A 25,423-nucleotide genomic window follows, 5' to 3' on the forward strand; every position below is an offset into this window, starting at 1 on the left:
ATATCATTATTCATTATGACATATTAGTATGCTTCATCAATATCACATGATATAAAATAATAAATATCATTTTACCTAAATCAACTATTAGCCATAACAATTTATGACTCAAAATAAAAATATAAAAATTTAATAAAATAAATAAAAATTCATATAAATTTTTTAAATAATTTAAAATCTTTTTCAAATATTAAACCGATAGGCAAACATTCGGCATTCAAGTAACAAAACAGGAAAGATGATGGAGTAACATTTTCTATTTTGTTACTGTTATATTAATGTTACCAGAATTAAGATTACTGTTCCCAGCTGAGGCATGCAAATTTGGTGGTGGGTCCTTGGCAAATTCCAAGGGGAAGACATTAACGAATATATACAGTTTTTATGGTAGTTTCATCTTTCACATAAATTTCTCGTGTATCATTATTACAAGGAAAATGCCCCACTGCATCTTGGATTATTCCTTCTCTTTCATTGCTGATCTTCAAAGCTTAGCTCTCTGTAGTTCTAGCTTGGCGATGGTACCCAAATGCACTTCATCAGGTCCATCTGCGATTCTCAATGTTCTTGCTGTGGCCCACAGGTGCGCCAGGACAGTGTCGGACGATAACCCCGCTGCACCGTGTACTTGCATTGCCATGTCTAGCACCTTCAGTGCCATGTTTGGAGCTGCTACCTGCAACATCCAAAAATGAATTTCGTAAGAAAGGTCGTACTGCACCAGAAATTATCAAATAGTAATGGTTACCTTGGCCATTGCAATGGTGCCTCGGGCTTTCTTGTTTCCAAGTCGATCGAGCTGGTCAGCGGCCTCAAGAACCAACAACCTGGTTTGCTCCAGCTCTACTCGACACTGCAAGAAGCAGCCGATTTTCAATTCAACTAACAACTTTCAATTTAATCACTCTGTAAACATCTCTAACTATTAAACTACCTTTGCAATATCTGAAAGAAATGAACCATGTTGAGCAATCGATTTTCCAAATGTTTTCCGACGAAGAGCCCTTTGAGCCATCAACTGCATGCCACGCTCAGCAGCACCAACCAGTCTCATGCAGTGGTGCAATCTTCCTGGGCCCAGTCTTCCCTGCAAGAATATAAACAGCAGCAAAGATAAACATCAGTGAAAGAAGCTCATAAAAGTAACATCACTCAACAAAGTTCGAGGTCCTCACAATCAACTAGATGTAACCAACTATAAAATCAGATCACTACATGGAATATTGTGGGAGTGAAACCCAAACAGAAAATGTATGGCAGTCTTGTCATCCTTCAATAACATGGCAAGATACATGGCAATGGTACCTGTGCGATCTCAAATCCACGTCCTTCTCCCAATAAGATATTCTTTGCTGGCACATGAACATTCTCAAAGGAGATTTCTGCATGTCCATGAGGAGCATCATCAAAGCCGAACACTGTTAGTGGTCTCTTTATGTATACCCCTGGAGTCTGGACATCCACTAATATCATGGATTGCTGCTTATGCTTAGGGGCAGTGAAGTCAGTTTTTCCCTGGATATTGTTCAGATCACACCCTCTTTAGACCAATTAGGTACAAGTAGAGAACTTATTCCTCCCATGCCATTCTAAAAGAACTAACCATAAGTATAAGAATTCTGCATCTTGGATCCATGGCTCCGCTAGTCCACCACTTGGTCCCATTGATGATATATGAATCTCCTTGTCTGTACCAGAAGCACATAGCGAGATAAATTCCAATCAGATTAATAAATCAGATATGACAGTAGCACAAATAAAGGAATAAGGGGGGGAAATAATAAAATGTTATATAGCACCTTTCATCATGTTCTTCATGGGTTGAAGTGCAAAAACTTAGACGCAAATCTTTATTGATAGACAGATGATATAAAGAAAAAAAAAAAGACAGATGCTATGCACACTACAATTTGCTTAAAATTGCTACACATTTTAAAGAATTGATAAACATACCTTTTGATGGAACACTCAATATTAGTTGCATCAGAGGAAGCAACTTGTGGTTCTGTCATTGCAAATCCAGAGCGAATTCTCCCCTCAAGCAATGGAACGAGCCATTCGTGTAGCTGTTCTTTAGTCCCATACCGCAACAGTACCTAAAATGAAAAAAAAAAAAAAAGAAGAAATGTTATGATAAACCAAACAACACTAAGATATACAGTGAACCATAATGCCACAAAAGCAAACCAATATGATTTATCGTGCAGAAATCAAGTAGTTGTACTTCCCCAACTCCAGCTGCACCGACTTGATTTTGTTGAAGCAATTTTGAAAACCATCTGAGTTTACCTCAGTCTACTAGTAGTTACTATAATGGCTTATCTTCACCTAAGATCATGTTTATCGTTACAATCTCATGACCTACTACTGACAGGACAAGGCTATGTGGTAGTGAAAGCAATTAGTCATCATAGATTTTAAGGAATCCAGATGTAATTCTTACCTCCATATTCCCAGTATCTGGTGCACCACAATTAAACACCTGCGGAGCCCAAACAGAGCGACCCATAATCTCACAAAGGTATCCATATTCAAGGTTTGATAGGCCCGCACCAAGTAAACGATCATGTGCATTGTCAAAGTAAGCATTCTCACTCCCATTAAAAATAAGTTCTTTTGTCCTAGCAGCACTGTCAAACTGCATAAAAAAACATTTTCTCAAGAATATCATATTTCCATATAAACAATAACATTTTAAGAGCAAGTACGAGTAAAAACCGTAATTGGTGACGGATGGAGTTTAAAGTAGAAGACTAGAGATACATACAGGTATCCATAAATTCCACAACCCTTCTTTCTTTGCAAGCTCTTTTAACTTCTCCTCCTCTGGATGCACTGTCCAACGCAAGTCAGACTGCGCACGTTTGCAGAATTCATTTTCCATGGGATAGATATGATCTTCCATGAACTTAATCAATCTGTTTCTCAATTCCTGAACCCTTTTACTAGGGACTAACCTCCCACTTCCCTCAGGAAGGCCTCTAACTTTGTTCTCAATCCCATATTGCCTTATACCTTGTGAAACTGGATTTCAGCAATTAAAAGAACAAAATCACCTTACAATTACTCTGGACCACAAACTTTATAACTGAAATGAAGTGAAAATAAGATGGCATTTAAAATACACAACAACCAAGATCTTCAATGATGTTTCCAAATAGTCTTGTATTGCAGCTACAGGCACATAACCTTAAATAGATGTATTTCCTTATTTATGAACTCTGTTATTAAAAAGCTTCAACAAACTCCCCCTGCGATTATGTATTTAAGTCATATATCCAATTGGAAAACATGAGAACTACCAGGAGCCTTATGTGCTTCACAACACAGCAAAAACCTGTATCTTTTGTTCCTTGGGGGAACAAAAGTAAATGATGTCTCTAATTTAGATATAATATTAGTAGTGAAACTTCTTTACCTATTAGAAGACCTGAAAATACACACATGAAAATTGATGGAATAAAGGGCTCTTTTTTCTTGTCTTGCCAGTCATTCAACATAAGATTATTGAAGTGAAACAATTACGCCTTTGAACCCAAACAAAGCTTGAAAGTTTGGAAGAACAGTATCTGTTTGGTACAGTTTGAACCCATCATGAATACCTTACAGATGAGAAGAAACACATTTTTTAAAAAAAAAGAAAGTTTCTATGCCACTCTATAAGCAATTTATAAGACCAAAAAATTCCTATCTCATATCAAACAGCAAAAATGGTGCTAGGTTCTACCCAATAACATATTCTTTAAATCTTATCTGCATATCTGGATTCAGAAAACCCACTATAAATGTGAATGTCGACTCCCTGATAACATTTCTATTAAGGCACTAAAACCTCAGTGTAATGTGAAAACTGCCATTAACAGTCTACTCTCTGTTTACTCGCATCGCTTTCTAGAAATTTATTCAAAAAAATATATATCACTACAAATTTGGTACTCCTAAAGGTCCAGAAAGAAATAGAGTAAATAATAGTTGGAAAAATAATAAATGTCACAGCCAGCAAAAAAGGTGGAACAGCCTAGCTACCAGAGGGGGGACGCTCCGGAAGCACAGTCTTCTTCGCAATAAAAGCCAATGCGGAAGCTATGAGACCATTAGCTTGCCTTCCTGTATGTTCTGCACGTTGACCTCCTGAAGCATTACCCTGCATTATCAATTTTAGCAAAGCATAATATCAACACATTGGCCTTTCATAATTAATCATAATAAAATACCAAACTATTTAATGTCACAGAATACCATAAGCCATCTATTATATACTCCTGTGTAGATAGACGCTCCACGGAACAAAGAAAAGGCAACATAGAACTTCCACTCAGAGACAGGCCATGCTTTTCCCTGTATTGCAACATTTTCCGGCAAAAAGTAAATCTGTCAGTGAGTTAACTGAACAGTTGACAGAAGCTTCACATATACAGGGAATTGAAGCCTCAGCATATTCATGGCCAAAAGGCCATAGAGGGGGTGAGGGTGGGGTGCTTACAATAATTTCTGCATCAGATGAGAAAAGTGTCTTAAGTGTACATATTAATCAAAGGCGTGTACGGTGGTACTTACAGCTTCAAAGCAGTATTCTGCCAGAAATTCAGCCAGTGAAGGAATCCCTTTTGGAATTCCAATGAGCTCAAGCCCGTCACCCAGTTGTTCTAATTCAGGCCCAATTTGTACAATGTAATGCTGCCAATTGAGTAATGGTGAGCTTTCGAAATTTATAGCTAAGAAGATGTAATATGACTTGGTTCCTCTATGAACTATATTACATGAGAAACACTATATCAATGACGAAAAAGTAAAGAGGAATTGAAATGGCATATAATATGTAAAAGTACCAAAAAAAAATATAGGTAACTGTTCTATTTATGCAAAATGGTAAAGTTGAAAAGATCAGCTAAGTACCATGCAGCTGTATGCAACGTCACACATTTGGTTTCCAAGCGTAGACAGTTCCCAATCAAGAACACCAATAACTCGGTCCTGCACATTAGGAGCATCTCATAAGGTATTTTAATCAGATAATTCACATCGTTAAGGTAAGTTATATGCATATTGAATTTGATATCATACAACATCAGAAATCACCTGAAATCCTACCAACATTGCATGGAATACTAATTAAGAATTTTGGAGTGCAAATGCCAAAGACTGGAAGGCATTTTGAATAGAATCAGAATATATTTAAATACAACATAGTTGATGATAAAAACATACACTTAAAGCAATTAAAGATTACGAAGAACCAGACCTCAGTGGGATGGAACACAACATTATCAATGCGGAAATCTCCATGAACTAGGCCTCCTGTGGCACCTGATGAATCCTCTGGAGGAATATTCTTTCGTAACCAATCAACCAGCTCAAACATCTTGGGATTTCTCTCTGGTTTTCCCTCACTAGTTGAAGCCAGGTATTGTTTAAACCACCTCTCTATCTAGAAGAAGGAAAAGCTATGTAAGAGCCCATGTAAGGATTTATGTTCATTTTTCTTAAAGGTCTTATGCCTTCAAAATCCAACATGGTTAATCTCATTGAAGACCAAGCTTGCATAATAATTCTTCTATAAAAGCACCCTTCATTCACTCAGCAAGACTTTATAGCACAAAAAAGAGTTCATGCACCTGTCTTTTACAATAGTTATCTCGGCGCCCATAGTTTCCCAAACCAATGGCATCAACATTAGCAGAATGCAATGAAGCTAACACTTTTGCAGTTGCCTGATATATTGCCCTCCTCCTCTCAGGTGCCACACCCTTGTCAAACAGAATTAGCGATAGAATTCAATTCGCAACCTCAAAAATGCAAGGAAAAACCACATCATCTCATAAAAAAAACTAATATTACAAACTTCAACAACAAATTCAATATATTTAAATATTAGAGTCTTACTGGTAGCTTGTTGTCTACAAATATGCGACCTTCCAAGTACTCCATTATGTAAAATGCAGTTCCAATCACGCTTGGATCATTACATAAACAGAAAACCTTCGGAACTGGCACTTTGGTATGATCGGCTAGTGCCTTGAGAACCTGACATGCACACATGCACAAAAAAAAAAATTATTAGTATTTTACATACATTTTATAAGAAATATTCAACTAATTCTACACTGTAAATTTTACTGGCTATCCACAAAATAGAATTTTTCATAAAGACTTAAAATTTTCTTTTCAAATTGAAGAATTATTATAAAAATATTACTTAAAGTTATATACCTTGAAAAACTTGTTATTTACTTTTGGTTGCTAGCAACAAAGCCCTAACCTTTACAACGCAATTTTAAAAAACTAAAGAAATCACCTGATATTCTCTCTCAACGGCATGAGCAGACTGAAGCAGCTTCCCGGGTGGCTTCTTCCTCAAAACGTAGCGTTTCACAGCCCCTCCCGTTTCGACTTCCATCAAATACGTCGGATTCGATTGTCCATGTCCAAACTATACTTCATTTCACCAATCTCAAAAACTCACCAAAAAATAAATAAAAAAAAACAAAAGGAAAAATAAATCCATAGATGAATAACATATGAACTAATAAAGAAATACCTGAGAGAGAGTGAATTTAGAGGGAGAGAGAGGGAATCCAGGGATATGAGCAGCGGCGTAGCCAAACAAAGCCTTAACATCAATCTTGTGAGCTTCCCGCACTGGCTCCACCAGATCACCCGTTCGATTCGCCATAGCTACTACAAAATTTCCTCCGATTATTTAAAAAACAAACAAAATAAGAAAACAGATAGAAGACAGTTATCAGATTTTATTGACGGGAGAAAATCCTTTATTATTAAACGTGTTCCGAACGATATCGACTTGAAATTTATTAAACTTAGAAAAAATCGAGCTAGAAGATAACATTAGAAGATTAAATAATCGGAGGCACGTTGACGAATATTTAATGCATTTCTCTTGCCAGCTCGAAGCAGTGTGTTCGCTTCCTCCATACTTTTGACCGTTTTCACTTATATATTTAATTTTAAAAATAATGCCACCTCTTTTTTTTTTGTCTTTTAATAAATAACATCTTGAACAATGTTTTAAAGATGCTTTTTAAGGTTATTTTTTAATTAATGTAATTAATTTTATCATATTATTTTAAAATATGAGATTTGACATAATTAATTAAATAAATTAAAATTTTAAATATTTATATAAATACGTATGACACGTCAATTAAGTTAATTAAATTAAATTTTATTTCATAGAACACAATTATAATACAAGTAATTCATTCAAATATGATTATCTTGTTTAATTAAATATAATAAATTAAACCTATTATGTTATACGGATTAATATGATGATATAATTAATTAAGAAATTTATCCGTTTAAGATATAAAATTATTATGTCTTTAAATGCATTAGTTAAATAAAGTAAGAGTATTATATACAGATTAAGCAGATTTCATTAATGTAAAATTAATATGAAATTAATTATCTTATCTTTAAATGCATCGATACATTTAAAATACCACATGATGACATTAAACCAAAATTTTGATCCACACGATATGTCCAATGTTGTTACTTTAAATGTTGTTTTATAGTAATTTGAATTTAATGATGGCAAAAAGTAGGCTTTAAGGTTAATAATTGTGTACCGAACTGAAAACAAAGAAAAACTCTTTCTTAATTACAATAATCTTTATCTTAATTAAAATTAAACATTCGGATCTTTTCTAAATATAATGAATTTGATGTACATACCCTCTCTATACGTAAGCTTATTGGATTGAAAACAGTACAAACCCAACATTGCAAAAGTCCGTATTTATCTTATCCGTCGGCAATTGCTTGCAAGTTGCAACAAGACACATTGGAGAGGTCAAATACGCAGTCCAATGCATCTTTTTCCTGAGAAAACCAGTCATTTCCATCCAAAGTGAATGCGTCACGGATCATACGTACCCGACGTGAGATTAAAACAAATTATTTTCTCGAGACACTCGACATCCACGATTATAAACTTTCCAAAAAAGAAGACTTTGATAGCATCGAAAGGGACAACAATGTTCATCCAAACACAAATAAAGGCATTGTTCTCGCAAACGGGCAAGTGTAGAATGCACATAGGAAACATACATGCCAACTTTTGATTATTCATTGCAAGAATTTCAATGCTGCTCCTCCACTGCCATCGGAATGGACTTCACCTGGAACAGAAAATACAGCGCTAGATTGAGTTTCTAGGAATAGGTTCCATGTATAGATGGTGAAACAGGTTTGAGGACACATCCACAGGATGTGCAAGAAATGAAATACCAACCAGCTTCCGGAACTTGAGAATGTAAAACATCTCCAAGTACCGCCGTGTCTCCCTCCTATCAAGCTTAGATACGAGCTTCCAGAAGCCATATACTCCGGCTAGTGTCAGTAACCTTTCAGAATATATCTTCCATGTGAACCTACAGAATAGATCATAAGACTCGTTAAAATCAATCAAGAAGAAAAATTGTTTTCCTTGTACAGCTTCATCAGGCAATACTAAACCTTTCATAGATTCTTTGAAGGGCTCCGTCTGATATCTTGTCCCAGCAACTGGGATCGTTCTGGCAACGTTCAAAAAAGTCAATCATGCTAGCAGCAACCTGATCAGGGTGATAGGGGTCCACATGAAACCCGGAAATACCATGCTCAATGATCTCAGCAGGGCCACCATGACAAGTGGCAAATGTTGGAAGCCCACAAGTCATGGCTTCCACAACTGTGAGACCAAAAGCTTCATAGAAAGCAGGCTGCAAGAGGATCAAAGGAATATGTTAAATTGTTCCGAGATTTAATGTCTTAAACCTAGTAGTTCCATCACACATCTATGAGACATACCTGCACAAAAGCACCCTTGGTATCTGCAATGTAGCGGTAGAGCTCACCGTTACGGGCACGATTCATTTGTGCTCGTATCCAGCGAAACTGACCATGCAAATTGTATTGCTTTATCAGATCATGCATCTTTTCAATCTCTGACATTTCTTCTCTATCCCTGGATTTCTTCACATCCATGTAACCACCAACTATCACTAGATTAACCAGTTCTCTTAGCCTGCTGCTCTTACCATAGCACTCAACAAGGCCCGTTAAATTTTTCACCCTATCAAGTCTTGCCATGGAAAATATGATAGGCTTTGATCGATCACTCAATATACCACTACATTGGCATAAATGAAATAGCAGATCAAGTTCAGGCTAAAATTATGAATTTAATCATAAAACAATCAAAACATGGTTAGTATTCGTAATAGGTTTATTTCTGGTCCAAAGGTTATGCCCTATGAGTATTTCTATAAAGCATAGAGTATGTGCCTAAGAGGGTCATCTTTGATGATGTCACCTAAAGCAGTGTCACTTACACAACTGGATACATAGAGATAGACAACATACTAGCAGCTAAGTTGATATAAAACCTAAGGTAAATTAATTTGATCGTTGAAAGTTACTCACACATGCTCATCATTTTGCTCAGGATCATATAAGAGTTCTTCAATGGAACCATGTAAAGCAGTAAGTCTTCTTTCCTTGTCAGAGTATGGAAAATATATGCACATATCTGCACCTGGGGAGACAATGTTAAACTTTGGATCAAAAACATCTATGCCATGGACAACTCGGTACAGCCCTGGAAGAGTGAAAGCTGTGTGGCTCTCATATTGTCCAACATTATTCTTGCTGAGACAGGGGAAATGTGGTGTGTTAGTAACATGACCAGAAAAGGAGCTATCACTTTATTAATATAACATGGTGCTAAAGTGAAGGACTCCAGAAACCATGATGCTCCTAATGAACAAAGAAATAATTGTATCAGAATATATTTGTGAGAAGAAAAAACTTCATTATTAATATATGAACAACTAGGGTCTTTTAAAAGTTTATTGTAGTTATTGAGATAGCCCCAGAAAGAGAATTAATGATTACATTCCAAAATCACAAAAAACTTACTTACCTCCCAGCAATTTCTTGGTATGTACTGGTAATTATAAAATCAGCACTGTTCATTGCAATAAGGTCAGCAGTAAATTGACTTGCAAAGTGGTACTTGTCCTCATATTTTCTCCAGTATATGTCAGAATCAGGATACTTTGTTTTTTCTAATGCATGTGCGATGTTGCACTATATGGAAATAGAGGTAAAGAAGAAAATCAGGAGTAGATAATAACCCTTGTATGTAAACTCGTCTTTTTATTGTAGCTAGTAATTATTAGAAAAATCAAAGAGAACCTGTGTGATTCCTAGTTTGTATGATAACAGAGATGCAACAAGATTTCCATCGCTGTAGTTGCCAATTATCAGATCTGGTACACCCTGTAACTCTGCAGCAATTTCATTTGATGCATCCTGACAACAGCCAGAAGTAACCACGAATTGAGGAGTGTATATGTGTGCACGTTAATTTTGGACTAATACAGGAAGCAAAAGGAAAGCATGATAAAACTCTGCTGATGTTTACCTCTGCAAAAGTTTCCAAGTATGGCCACACATCAAACCTCGAAATCCATTTCCTTAGGATACCATTCTCAGTTCTAAAAGGCACCCTCAGTATATGAGTATGTTCTGTTCCACTAATTCTTTCTAGTCTTTGGTTGCATGTTGTTCCTTTTGCATCAGGTATTAGTCGGGTAACCTTAAATCAGCATGCATTGAAAGATGCAATATCAGGAGCCATATGCCAAACTCAGCAAATGGAGAGGGTAAACATAAATATCAATCAATTTATCGTATATTAGTTCCTGAATGGAAGAACTTCTTTGCTAAGCATAGGAATGGAATTAAGAATGCCAATACAAGAGAATTACCAAGTAAACTGAGGATTAAGACACTTACTATGAGAATTTTTGGGATTACATCTAGCCCCTGCTTTTGTTTTCTGAGAAGCATTTCATTCTCTAATGCTCGCACTTGATCAAGTATGTAGACGATCTGTGTTTGATAGGTACAGTTCGATAGTCATGGCAAATACTTATATGTAATTGTCTATGATGGAAATGGAGGGAATTTCTAGCAGTTTAGATACCAAATAATGAGCAGTTGTTGCAAAACTTTACTTTGGCTATATGGTTATAAACATCAAAGATTATCAAACAAAATATGCAATTACAATACCTGTCCACCAGTGTCAGGCAAACCTAAGACATTTGCTTGACCAAAGAAACCATGTGGAGACACAATGACGACATTGAACACCATAGGAATTCTTCCAAGAAATGTTTCCAAGGTAGATGGATCAGGAGCATGAAGGATGTCCAAAAGAAGATGCATCGTCTCTGACACCCGTTGTGTTGTATCACCCCAACCTCTCTCAAATCCCATTCCTTGTAAACTGCAGAACTTAAATCAGATAGACATCTTGCAAGTGACTCAAAGCAACAATTGAAACAGATCAGAGAAACTGTAACCACTCACTCAAACTCAAACTCAGTATATGGTGTTTCAGATGGGAGCTTAGAAAGGTATTCTGCTGCCCTTGCCAAGGCAAACTGAAGTTTGGGAATGTTCTGTATGCGATCATTCAGCATCATCACCTACATAACATAATCTCAGCATTTCAAAGAAATTAATTTCCAATCTGTTGCTGAAACAGCTTTAATTTTTATTTCTTGCTCTGTCTTAGCTTTACTGAATTTGACATCATAGAGTTAGATGATTATTTATTTGGAGATTAGCATGCAAGGCAAAGAGGAATTTTTAACCACTTTTGAAGGGACACTCATTTGCAGTACATTGCATGAAAATATTCAGCAGTGGAAGTTAAAAGAAACACTAATTCTGAGCTAAAGCAAATTTAGATGATAAGATAAAAAACAAAAGGCTCAAGTAAGACTAACATGACCATCATGTTTGTGTGCACGAAGAAAATCGAGCAAAGGTTCCAAGCTTTCTTTGTTGCGGAACATGATTGAAGATAGGTGACGGTTAAGGAACTGAACTCCATTGCCAATGGATGTTGAACGAGTTGGTCTAGGAAAATTGGCATTAAATGGCTCAAAATCAAGTTCAAGCACATAGCTGTCATTGCACCTACAGGGAAAATTCCACTTTTAAATGAATTTTTGAACAACAGAAAGAAGAAGTAAAAATTAAGCAGAACCCGCTTGTTTACAACATGCAATCATATCACAGATTACAAGCATTTGAGAATTCATTTCGAAAGTGAAAACAGAGTAATAATCTCCGCAGCCTCGAGCTATAGCATAAAAAAGGAATTCTTACCCTCCATCCACGAGTTCTTCCTTGAATCGAAGATATTCTGGAACACTCAAATGATCGACACTGAGTTCGTAAACATTAACCCGAACATACTCCCAGACACCTGGCCTTGGACGAACTGCTATAGCCACAAATGGAGGCAGAACTATAGCTTCCTGAAAAGTACAACTCAAAAGGCATGAAGTGAAAAATAGTACATAAACAACATATTCTACTTTCTAATCTTATCAAAATTTCTGGGCAGACATGTCAAGGACTGCTACGGGGGGGGGCTTTCACCTGCGCAGATTCTAGAACTTTGAAAAAGGGACTATCCCTGAGTTTCTGCATGGCTTCATCTTCTTTAACAGACTTGATCAGCTCATCTATCAGGTGATGAGATTGCAATATCCCTTTTCCCAGAGCAACATACCTTCATAAACAAAGAATAAACAATAAGCAAAAACCCAGCATGCAATAACAAAACCATGATATTATCTCTTAAAAGCACCTTCATTTTCACACCAACAAAACCTCTTTAAAGAAACAAACGAGAGAGAGAGAGAGAGAGAGAGAGAGACCGGGAAAGGAGAGAAACAAGCTCGTTACGATAAGCAGAGAGGGTATCCTGGATCCTATCTCTCATTGTGTTCGGCATAGTTTTCTATTAAAATAATCCGCAGAGATACAAATCAGAGGAAATGGGGTGAAGGGCAGGAATGGGGTTTGGAAAGAAAAAGAGAAGAAGTGAGGTATAAATAGCCACAAACAGAGAAAGAGCGGCGAAGAAAGAAACGGCCTATCGCAAGTTATTCGACTGAGAAGCATTGGGCACTTGGCATTGCATTGGAACAAACTGATCTTCTTCTCTGATAACTGTGAAGCGCCCTTCGAGTCGTTTCACTCATCTTCTCTTTGAGTCCAAACAACGGGCTCTCCTTTCCAAGTGTAATCGCTTCGCCCTCCATAGACTGTCACGCCCAACGTAGCTTCCCTGCCGTTCCTAGCACGCGCCTATGGCTGCTTTACACTCCTGCATGGCATGGCGCGGTACTACCGGCTGGTTCTCTGCCACTCCGGCAAAATCGAATGCGTCGGTTATGCTTTGGGCTTTGGAATCGGTCGTTTCGGGTTCTAAATTTGGGCTTTTTCAGCCCCTCTGCCCCAATTAGTGTTTTGGATTTGGGCTTTTCCAGCCCTTCTGGCCCAAGTAGTGAATTGGGTAATCACTTATTTTGATTTTATTTATTTCATAATTTTTAAATTTTCATAATTTTTTTTAAATATTACAACGTAAAATCATCATTGAATATCAATATTATAAAAAATTTTAATAAAAAATATACATTAAAATTTTATTCATAATATTTGTAATAAATTAAATATAAAAAAATATAAATAATTTTTTTTTTCGTATCTGAAAAGATCGGACATCATCCGTTTAAAAAGAGAAACTATAAACAGGTTAAAGAGAATTCCCTTATTCTGCAAACTTTATTCATATATGCTTTGAATCTCAATTATTTCGATACGCAACTACTTTATGCTTTAAATCTCAATTATTTAAGTACAAATTTACTTGATGCTTACATTAGAATTTAAAGAGTGACACCTTACTACTACATTGTAGATAAATAAGAATAATTTTGATTTCCAACAAAAACTATTGTCTCATCAATCAAAACATATCATGTAAATGTTTGATGAGAGATGATCACTAAAGTGGATGAGAAATGTTCTTTTCTTTATTTAGTCGCTTTCTTTGAGTAAAAGTTGGGAAAAAATTCATTGCATCTTCACCCATTGGGTTACATTATTTCTTAACGAATGAAACATATCCCAAACCATATAAAGAGTTATTAGTGATATAATTCTGATTAATCTTTAGCGCACATTTTCAAAGAGATTAATTTTTTTAAGATAAAAGAAAGAATTTTTCGAGTTTGAGGTTTTTATGTTATTTTGTAAGGAATAGATTATTAAGAGATTTGTTTATCTTTTCTTTAATATCAAATTGAATAACTTTTAACTCTAAGTCTTTTGTAATTCCAATAAAAAATTCTTATCTTTCCAAAAAATATTCAATGGTCTTTGGTAATTATACTTTAGCATCAAATTCATGATCTCCAAGGTGGGGTTAGGATCCACCAACTGAAACTTTTTACCAAAAGGTAACCCAGAGAAGAATAAAGTGCCAGAAAAGGTGAAATTTTGTGTACAATGGGAAGGGAAGAAGGATTAGTGTAGTACAAGCCAAGGCCATCCTCGTCGATATACCATCCTCAAATCAAAGATGCTTGACATCATCAGGAGGCTTTTGGAAAAACAGATAACCCAAGCTCTAGATTGTCACAAAAGGTTAAGTTTCAAGATAGTACTGTCTGATCTTTCCATTTGGATTTGGAGTTACGATAGATGGAGTATTATATTTCCATCCCTGTGTTCCTTTGATCAAATAGTATATAGGTTAGCTATATACTAACCTATAAATAGTATATGGAGTATTATATCAAATAGTTAAGATAGTACTCTCCAAAGAAATTTGTTTGTAAATTGTTGCTAGATGCTTAGGTTAGCTAAAGTCGAAGCTAGAGGGTTCCTATAAATAGAGGAAATGTGCAAAGCTAATTTGCATCAATTAAGGAAACCAGAGACATACCCACTTCAGCACTTGTGGTGGTTTTGAGAACATGGCATCTCGAGTAGTACTTAGTAATCAGAATGATCGCCTTGCTAAAGCTCCTTTGGGATTTGATAGCAAGGCTTTCTTTAGTTCCCCAGGAGCTGAAACTACCTTCTCCTTATTATGTTCTACTTGTTCTGTCTGATCACAGGCGCCTTGTACCATATCTGTTGGATCAAACAGTATTTGCTTCGTCTGTGTATATAAATAATCAGAGTTCGAAGAGTACTTATCTGTTACTATGATGAATCTTGCTTCTTCTTTTGTATTTGATTTTTTGGTTTTTCTTTTTCCTAAGTAAAAGCTCGAACATATACGTAGCAATTATTTTACATATATATGATCAATATATGAAAATAAAGATAGTTTAATCCTTTCTTTACTCAAATTTGGCCCGACTACTTACCATTAGAGAAGCTTTTGGTACGTTTATTGTTTCTAAATGGGTTAACATTTATTATATATGATCGAAAGTGACTCTACAAATATAGTTGATTGAGTAATAAATCTTCAATCTATTCCGATTAATTATTAAGTATAATGAAAATTAATGTTTAATTACACTTTTATTTATAGAATTTTCACCAAAAAAATGCTTAATTTGTTGATTAATTAATTGGGAATTAGCTGACACTAACCAAAAAGGCACCGTATAATTTAATCAGTAAGTGTGCGTGTGATTCTTGAAAAGGGATCCTGAAGTTGGGGAAGAATATATTTTTCTATAAAAAAATAAATTTGGAGGGATCACTTCAACCTTTATAGTAATTTTTTTATTTCAACTTTTGACTGGAAGAGATAAGGAAAGAAAAAAAAGAATATATTATACGTGTCATGCATATACATATAAATGTTTATAGGTAATTGTATTTTGTTTAACATTAATTAATTTTTCATTTTAAAAAATATTTTTTTGATATTTAATGTAGTATTTTTACTAAATTTAAATAAAGATCATACATTCATTATAAAAAAATATCATGCATTAATTAACAACTGTCTACCTGACTTTTACCATTATCGTAATTAATTAATACATAAAAAGTTTATTTTTTAAGAAAGGCGAGAATACATTTTAACTTGTTTTTTTTTTCAAAAGAATATATATTAGTGCTAGCATTTGTTTATAAATCGTGCTAGATGCTAAGGCTAGCTGAAGATGAAGCTAGAGGGTTCCTATAAATAGAAGTAATGTTTGAAGCTAATTTGTATCAAAACTAAGGAAACCAGACACATAACCACTTAGCACTTGGGGTTTTGAAAATATGGCATCTCGAGTAGCAGTTCATAATCAGAATGATCGCCTTGCTAAAGCTGGTTCAGAAGCCTTCGCCATGATAGATGAATTATATGGGCTGCCGCAGGGAAGAAGGGCCGCCGGGAGGGCGGCTCCTCATCAATATCCCAATTATCAGCATCCCTACAAGGGATATGGAAGCCAAGATTGTTATATGAGAGAGCCTATCATCACTAGCGTTGAGGCAGCTCGCATGTATGGTGGGGCTATTATAGGAAGAGAACAGGCTCCTGCTGGCACAGTTGCACCTGCCAACAAATTTGAATACTTTTTATCAGAGCCACAAGCAGGGACTGCAATTAGCAGCAGCGAGGCAGCCGAACTTTATGGTGGGTTACTGTTTATGGATTATGGCTACAGAAGCAAGTATTCCAGAACAGCTGTACCTGCCAACAAGGTTGATTGTGATGAAGGAAACTTAGACATCAAGCATTCAACACACCAAGTTCAGAAACCAAGCTTAAAACCTGCCACTGTTATCTCAACCAATTCAAAATCATCATCATGCTCCGAGGGAACGCACAAACCGAAAGGAAAACCTTGACAGACTCAAAACAAGCAGCTTATCTTGGTTTTATCCACTGATCTATTTTAGCCTATCTTACTTGTTCTGTATGATTACAAGCACCTTGTATCGTATCTGTCAGATCATATTTGTAATTTAAAGAGTATTTCCTCCTTCTATACATAAATAAACATAGCCTGAACTTGTCTTGTATTGAATTTTTTGCTTTCCCAGTTCGTAGGTAAAAGCTAGCTTGAAGATGTACATTTTCCTATGTCAGTACCAATTTTCGGTCCATGTAGCAATTCATTTACATTCAGGGGCTTAGCCCAGGAAAGCTCCTTTTCATTATATCAGAGACGCAAATTTATTCTCTCAATATGATCATAACTTAATTACAGTTTTCTTGATTAATTAAATTATAAATTACAGTTTTCTTCATTAAAAATTAATACTTAATTACAGTTTTCTTGATTAATTAAATTATAAACTAGCAACACTAGCCAACAAAAGGCACCTAGTTTATCGGTAAGGTGTGATATTCTTGACAAGGGATCCTGAAGTTGTGGGGGCGGGGGGAGAAAATATCTTTGTATAAAGAATAAATTTGCAGGGATCAGTTTTCAATATTTGTAATGATTTTTTTTGTTTCACTTTTGACTGGAAAAGATAAGAAAAGAAAGAAGAATATTGTACAGATGTTGCTTATAGACTACAAATTAATTATAAAAATCTTTCTATATATATATATATATATAGTTTCTACGTCAGAGCCATGACGTTAGCCTCCTGATGCCTGTTCATCTAAAGCTAAACCGACCTTGAACCTAAACCACCCTGGAGAAAAAGGTACAAGAAAGAGGAAGAATGAGTAATGGCTAAAATTTTTAGCACTCTCCAATTATGATTAAATTTTGTTTATTTTGTAAGATAATATGCCAAAATCAATTTTTAGCAGAGTGTTTAATTTTGATTAAATTTAATTTATTCTATACGATAATATCTGAAAATCAATTTTTTGAATTTTTCTCAAATCTCGATATGAAATTTTCACTTCCATCATAAGTTGAATTATGTATACTAATTAATTAAATGAATAATTTTTTCATATCTGATAGACGAAATTGAAGTAAAGTCATAAGGTAGGAAGGCGTCCATGGTCCATGGAGTGTTCAGGGGGGATGCATTTCTCCATGTGATATATATTCCCCATCATATATATCTTCCCAAAAGGAAGGCTCTAAAAAAATGGGGGCACTTACTGACAAAATTGCAGCAAGACAAAGTCCCACAAACAGACATTATACTGGCTTTGGATTAGCTCTAAATGGTTATGGGCAATTTCCCATCAATGTTTGATCAAGAATAATGGAATCACGAAAAGTTGGGACATAGGAAACACACCTACCCTTTTTCTCTCTTCTTTAGTTAAGAAAGATAAGATATTCTTCCTAGACTAGGAAGCTGGAAGCAAGCTTCCACTCTCACACATGACTTCCTCTCTCTATATAGAACCTCAGCTCCTGACAATTTCACAGCAAAACAAACGAAACTTACAATCAACCATGGCATATCATCAGGTCGATTACCTTCAAAAGGTTGCATTAGATGGTTTCTCCATAATAGAGAAGCAGTATGGCAGAGGAAATCAGAGGCATACTCCTCCTCCTCCTCCTCCTCCAGCTGGAAGGCAAGGCCAGTATCATCATCAGAAGCTAGCCCCTAACCAGTATCAGATGCCATATTCTTATCAAGAACCGCAAGCTTATGACACCGAAAAAGAGCCTGACTTCAGGAGCTATCGTCCGGCCACCAAACAGCAGGGCTACGAAACATGGTACTTTGTACCGGTGCCTCAAGCTCCTATAAAAGGAGGGCCTGTAATCAGCAGCAGCGAAGCAGCTGAGACTTATGGTGGGATACTGTTTATGGATTATGGCTACAAAAGTAAGCCTTATCGCTGGGGATGTAACTAACCTTCTTTGCCTTTGGCCTTGTTAAGTTTTACTTTTCTTTGTTTTCAGGAAAAATAGTGCTTGCTACTACTTAGACTTAGGCCTGCTCGGCAGGGAGTAAAATCGATGTATTATTCCCAGACCTTGTAGCAGCTGTAAAATAAGCTATGCTTGTAATTAAGCTTACGGGTTGAAGTTGTTTGTATGAAAGTGACTCGAAAATTATAATTTCATGATAAACAATCAGTTCAATGTCTCGTAACTTATAACATATCTCTAATTGTATTGATATTTTCAAAAACCGAAACTTTTCAAGTTCTTTTTGTTATACTTGGGAGTAAACCCTCAGGTGCACTGGGGATTGTGTTTGATCCTATTGGCAACCGAATGTTTTGATTATTTTTCTCTAGACAGGGAAAGTCATGGCAGGGGTTATGTCCTGCTATGAGTTAAGCTGTATCACTACTTTATTCAAAGAGATAAATTTCTTAACATCCATGCATGGATAAATTTCGAAAGTACGGATTTTAACCTAATAAGATGAATTTCATGATCATTGACTCGACTTAGGCCTGGTAAATAATCCAATTTATGATATCAAATTAACATCCATGCATGCATGAATATGATGCGCATCACCGGATGCAATGCTCTTCCACAGATTAATATAAAGGGAAAAGAAAATTTCAATATAATAGTTGTATTTCGAAAAACGATCTGACTTTATTTAGAAATATTTTTTTGGTTTTTAAATGTTTATTTTTTTATTTTCACAAAAATTAAAATAAAAACCATAATTATGATGTATTAAATATTAAAATTTAAAATTTTTTATAAATATAAATATTCAATATACTTTTTAATATGAAAAATAAATTTGTAATATGGAAAAATTAGTAGTGTTAGGTGTTTAAAAAAAAAAAAAGAAAAGAAGAAGACTTATTTCGAGACATCCCATCGACAAAGAAAAAGGAATGGACGTATACCCAATAATCAAAGCAGCACTTAATTGTTTGGCTTAGTGGATTGGATGAAGAGGAAATTTTAGTAATTCTTGTTCTGGATCATATATATATATATATATATATGATTAAATTATCAATGAAATGAATTGATTTTGTGTGGGAATTAATATAATTAAAATTTAAGTTGTTATGATTTTGTTCTAAAAAAATCTTAATGGAGCTTTCGTTTTCATATTAACTCTTTGCCTACCTTTGGGACCTCCATTTTTTTGACCATGAAATGAACATTATCTAACCCAAATAACATGCATTTCTAGTCTTGTTCTGTAGAAAAGGAATATTTTCTGTACTGGTCCTACATGAGAAACCCTTTTATTTTTTATTTAGAATATGAAAGTGTTTAAACTCTTTCAAAACTGTTTAATTAAAGTTGATCAGAAAAGGATTGCAACAACCCATCTTGAAGCATCCAACTAGTACCCTTTTTTTATCTCAAAGATTAAATTCCAAGGTATAATTCTCATGAAACCCTTTAGAACATAGAATAATAGCAGAAAAAGATGAGATCTTGGGGTTCTTTTTGGTAAATAGACTAGAGGAAGGCTAAGTTTTTCCAGATGCAAATCTGATTTTTATGAGTTAAATTAATACTTATAATCATTTAACAGCAACATAAAATTAATACTAATAATCATTTAACAGCAGCATAAAGTTTATTTCTTTGTTCTCTAATTCCCTATATGGGAGTCCCACAAGGCTACCTTTATGCATGTGAAATATTCACCATCTTATCTTGCTGTGTGGGTTTCCCTTTGGCTACATACATGGCACTCGACCAAGAAATTATAGGCAGGAATGGGCAATAATAAGTGTAAAATCAGATAATTTGATAGGAATAATTACCAAATTTCTAAATGATTAAGCATTCCAATTTCACTATTATCCATGTCAATCAAGAATGGAATCACAGAAAGTTGGAGGAATAAAAATGGGGAACCTGTTTCCCTTTTTTTCCCCTAAGAAATTTCCCTAATCTTGTTTTTCTTTTTCCTTTGATGGACCCCTGAATTGGGAAGTTAGAGGGCTTGCACTCTCCTAAACTTCCTATATATACATATTGGGGCCTGGCCTCTAACCATATCAGACAAGGAAAAACAACACAAATTTACTTGTTTCTACGAAGAAAAATACTAACCATGGCATGTTCAATAGATCGGCTTAAGAAGGTTGCATTAGAAGGCTTCCCCTTGATAGATGAGCTCTATGGCCGGCAGACCGGGAAGGCTCACAGGCCTACCCCTCCTCCAACGAGAATCCAAGATCATTACTATCATCATCAGAAGCTGGCACCAAATCAATACGTTTATCATGGACCTCAATCTGTCACTGTTGTCCAAGATCCTGATACTGGCAGCTATCATCAAATTCAGACTGCCAAAAACTATGAAAGATGGTATGTTTGCCAGGTATCCCAACCTCGATCGGGGTCTCCAACAATTAGCAGCGAAGATGCAGCTGCATACTATGGTGGGAAACTGCTTAATGACTATGGTAAAACTAAACAAAAACAGCGTGCTTAGAGTGGACTTCTTAGCTTAGCTTCTTTCTTGATTTGTGTAAAAATACCAGTAGCTAGTAGACATAGACTTCCTCATCTGGTCAGTAACATGCATGTGTTTTTTTTAGTGTTACACCAGACCTTATAGTAGCTTGAGAATAAGTTCTGCTTGTGTAAGATCTAGGTGTTTCATGTTGTATTTTTCTTTTGCTTCTGCAATCTGTAATTTGCGTTCCTCTTGCTTTTATTACAAGAGTAACTTGGTTCTCATACACACAAAATTTGCATTCAAAACTCTTCCACCTTCCATAATTTCATTTTCCAATAGTTTAAGGTTGCTCCATATGCATGGTAACTGGCTAAAAAGTCTTCTGTCTGGCGTTCTTGCTGCTTCTACTGATTCTATCAGGTATTCTTCAAAGTTTAATGCAATGAATTGATGATAACATTGAATACCAGAAGCAACTAACTGAAAAAGGATCTAAGAAATGTTTTAGAGGATGAACAAAAAGCATTGAGAATCTCACTTTTTTAACTAAAATAACATAACTTTTCCAAGTGGAAAAGTTCCTTTTCCTCATGGAAGAATAGATTTGTTTTTAATCAGCACAACAATGAATTTGAATAAACTTGTCCGAAAGGACATTGTCCTTTAGAACAGTTAAGCAGGAAGGCTTTTGTTGTTGCCTTGTTGGATTTTTTGGGTTTCACCAGCAACTGCTTGATCACAACATTCTATCACCTCCAAATGGAATGATCTTTTTGGACAAGATGATAATGGAAGGAATTATTGTCATCTTTCCTGTCAAAGAAACTTTGCCCTTTTATGCAATTAATCTCCAGATAACCTATCTCCTGATTAGAAATCTCTGTCATTCATGGTAAGATGAAAGAATGGAACAAACAACAAAGAATTAACAGGCAAATGACAAGTTTAAAATCTTCTAAGACCAAAGATCGTGCATGTCTGTCTTAGAAAGCAAACTCATGGAAGGAGGCAAGAATAGGATGCTCAACCGAAGGCGATGGGACTCGTCAAAAACATCCCATGTCACCTATCTTATCTGCTTTTTGGAATATAAAACTACTTATCCCATACGTTTAGGCCCTAGTGGCCCCAATAATTCCTATATTTTTTCCTGTCTAGCTGTGTGTTCGAGGGGAAAGAGTGTGAATAATCCTCTTCATTTTTGTGGGAACAAGGTTAACAAGCTGATGGTGCCTTATGGCTCACGGAAAGTGAAAATTATTACCAATTTACATGTGGAATGAGGTTCAGTTAGCTGTTAGCACATCCATACATGTGGAACGAGTGAGTATCTTAACTTCCATGGAAAGTCGACTTATCCAAGTCAATATTGGAATTTTCCAAGATTCTATTACTTTCTAAACCTGAAATTTTCACCACAATATTTGCTGTTGTACCCGTCAAGAAAAAGAACAAAGAGGGTCAAAGAAATATCTGAATGGAATCCTTGGACCTCCTTTACATTGTTCAATACGAAATGGATAGCATATGGGAATCTGTGTCCTAAACTTTATTTCCATTTTCTCTCTTAAATATCATTTTATGTGTGAGAAGATATGACTAAATCCACTTTATTTATTTCTCTGCCTAATCTCTGTAGATAAGCCAGAATATTTTCTGCCTTGGAAACGATCAACATTGCGTGCCATGCATACATCCGAAATCGGTCAAACTACCACAACATGGACCCTGGAGAGATATCTTTCTTCATCATTTTTGCTTTATTTTTTGAGTTCACATCATTCAGTCCATTCTGATCATAATCCTACATCCAGGGGCGGAGCCTCCTTATGTGACGGGGGGCTTTTAAAATTTTTTTCATAACATATAAAATTTTTTAAATTTTTTTATATATTTTATTACTTGTTCCCTCAAAACAATGTTTTATTTAGTGATTAATATAAATAAAAAATAATAAAATGATTTCACTTATCTCACTCAACTTTAAATTTTTTAATTTATATTATTATTTATTTTTTTTATTTTTATTCTATTTGTTCATATGTTATAAGTTTCTATAAATATTCTTTCTCAAATTTCTACAAACCATTAACCATGTTCTTTTTTTTTCTTTTTGTTATGTAATATGTGGTAACTACCTTCGACTTACCATGTTCTTCTTTTTTAAGTTACATAAATTTTATTTTCTATGATTTTAATTTTTAAAAATTAATAAATTATTATATAATTATCAAATATAAGTTGTAATATTACATTGTTACTTAAAATTTCATCAATGTATCATTTTTTTTTATTAATCTTGATTATGTAAGAGAAAATTAACTTGAGTATTTTTTTTATATGCTTTATATTTTATGTTTAGTTAAAATGAAATTCTCTTGAATATATAGTATTTAAATAATTCTGATTATATAAGAAAAAATTATTAATCTTATACATCGTTTTTAACTATTTATATTTTACAAATTATAATTTTATATTTAATTTCATATTTCTATTACCAATATTTTTATTATTAATTGAATTTAACATAATAATTTTTTAAAATTTTTAATTTTTATTTAATTGTGTTTGACTTCCCAATAAAATTTGACTACGTCCGTCCCTACTTATATCATTTCCAAGGGATTGTCACTGTCTAAAAAGGATCCGAGATGATCCACTTGGGAGCATCTAACCTGAGTTTTCCTCAGCCGAAACCGAAAGAAATCTTAGTCGATAATTCCTGGAAGTTAAACATGATCTTCAGGAATTTGTTGCGTTCCTTTCAAACGGTCTTCGTCAACATTGTTAATTTCTACTGTCGCGCTTTCTGCAGTAGGCAAAAGAACTGAACTTTCTATTCTTTTGCATGCTGATGGGGCAAAACCAAGGTGTTACGAAGTTTCTTCTTCAACTTGTATCACTATCACCCATTTCCATCAGTGTTTACATGCGAGTAAAATCAAATATATAATTGGAATCTTGAAAAGTTGGGAATCAGGAAACCGACTTAATCCCCATTTCCATTTTTTATGCCATTCATATTATTTTTTAATTAATCTGGACCCCCAGGGACAAACTAGAGGAAGCTTCAACTAGCTATGGCTTCATGGCTTCTCTATATAAATGGGGCTTGGCCTCTGCCAATATCTGCCAAGCAAACAAGACAAAAATCAAAAAATCCATTTGCTTTTGTGTATCTGGTGTGCAACAAATAGTTTATTTTGTGAATGGCATCTGGTCAGAGGGATGACCATCTCAGAATGGTTGGATTGGAAGGGTTTGGACTAATAGATCAGATCTATGGTCCAACCAGAAGGCCATCTCCGAGGGTTCAGTCTCAACAGGTTCACCAAAACCATTATCGTCATCCTCAACAGCACCAACATCAACAATCTTGCATTTATCACGGTTCCCAAGCTAATACCGTGAGAGAGTCTGTCGTTAATCATAGCCTTGGAACAACTCGGCAATTTTACAGTATTGGGCTGAGTGTTTATCAGGAACCTCAAGTTTCTGCAGCAGAAAAGGCTGAGATTAGCAGCAATGAGGCAGCTCGAGTCTATGGTGGAATGGTGATGTTGAGTTATACTAGAACTAGGCCACTTCGTTAGACTTCTTAGCTTGTTAACTTTCCATTATAATAGTTACATTAGGCCTTGTTGTGATAAAAAAAAAAAAAACCCTGGTTGTATGACATTGGTGCTTCAACTTTGTATCTTTCTAGTTCTTCATTTAGCTATATAAAAACTGCTGCTTCTTTAAGTTGATAAAGGAGAACCTGTGTAGATTGGCTCTGAAAATCCAGCAAAAAATCCAGTCTGACAAATAAAAAGTCAGATCAAGTACAAATTTCAGGCTTTTGGGGCTGGTTGTTGGAAAAAAAATGGTTGGACAACCATATAGATCAGAACAATTTGGATTTGAAGTCTTTTCCACCGTCAGAACTTCACTGCACCCATCTGTTGTTTAACTCTTCTGAAAATTAAAAAAAATTCAATATATTTGGATTAAAACTATCATCTTCACCCCCTGCATATGGTATTTCTAAATTCTGATCATACACATTTGATTGACTCATATTTGTAACCCATCACCATCTGATACACATTATACCACCAGACCAAGATCTCATTGCACAGAGATTTTCACAAACTTTATTCACTTCCTGATGAAATCTTATAATTATATATATCAGTGAAATCAGGAATGCAATGAAATGTGCTGTTAGTTAAAAGTAGACCAAGAAGAAGCAACAGACATCATCTAGCTGATATTTGATTTAGTGTATGGTTGCTATTGATTACCTAAAAAATTTAAT

General features: G+C 35.0%; 3 protein-coding genes across 3 annotated transcripts; 1 reads left to right on the forward strand and 2 right to left on the reverse strand.

Annotated features, from left to right (window-relative positions):
• Window positions 1-239: 239 nt before the first annotated feature.
• IBR3 (acyl-CoA dehydrogenase-like protein) lies at window positions 240-6,913 on the reverse strand. Its single transcript, XM_007035585.3, has 17 exons — window positions 6,539-6,913; window positions 6,296-6,430; window positions 5,884-6,024; window positions 5,616-5,747; window positions 5,243-5,428; window positions 4,897-4,974; window positions 4,558-4,677; window positions 4,240-4,338; window positions 4,027-4,144; window positions 2,768-3,024; window positions 2,444-2,638; window positions 1,954-2,096; window positions 1,604-1,688; window positions 1,306-1,515; window positions 935-1,087; window positions 749-853; window positions 240-676 (listed from the first exon to the last, which is right to left on the reverse strand). The coding sequence occupies exons 1-17, from the start codon at window positions 6,671-6,673 to the stop codon at window positions 485-487; spliced, it is 2,484 nt and encodes an 827-aa protein (XP_007035647.3). The 5' UTR covers window positions 6,674-6,913; the 3' UTR covers window positions 240-484.
• Window positions 6,914-7,958: 1,045 nt separating this feature from the next.
• LOC18603545 (sucrose synthase 2) lies at window positions 7,959-12,879 on the reverse strand. The gene is made up of 15 exons (XM_007035589.3): window positions 12,750-12,879; window positions 12,469-12,601; window positions 12,193-12,344; window positions 11,808-12,000; window positions 11,386-11,504; window positions 11,086-11,302; window positions 10,807-10,902; window positions 10,433-10,606; window positions 10,204-10,320; window positions 9,929-10,095; window positions 9,430-9,654; window positions 8,815-9,136; window positions 8,482-8,726; window positions 8,258-8,396; window positions 7,959-8,144 (listed from the first exon to the last, which is right to left on the reverse strand). The coding sequence occupies exons 1-15, from the start codon at window positions 12,824-12,826 to the stop codon at window positions 8,106-8,108; spliced, it is 2,415 nt and encodes an 804-aa protein (XP_007035651.3). The 5' UTR covers window positions 12,827-12,879; the 3' UTR covers window positions 7,959-8,105.
• A 7,847-nt stretch (window positions 12,880-20,726) lies between these two features.
• LOC148763402 (uncharacterized) lies at window positions 20,727-24,836 on the forward strand. The gene is made up of 2 exons (XM_088805806.1): window positions 20,727-21,151; window positions 24,337-24,836. The coding sequence occupies exons 1-2, from the start codon at window positions 20,770-20,772 to the stop codon at window positions 24,714-24,716; spliced, it is 762 nt and encodes a 253-aa protein (XP_088661932.1). The 5' UTR covers window positions 20,727-20,769; the 3' UTR covers window positions 24,717-24,836.
• Window positions 24,837-25,423: the final 587 nt, after the last annotated feature.

This window comes from Theobroma cacao, chromosome 4, assembly GCF_053813885.1.
Source record: "Theobroma cacao isolate CCN51 chromosome 4, ASM5381388v1, whole genome shotgun sequence".
Lineage (NCBI taxonomy): Eukaryota > Viridiplantae > Streptophyta > Magnoliopsida > Malvales > Malvaceae > Theobroma > Theobroma cacao.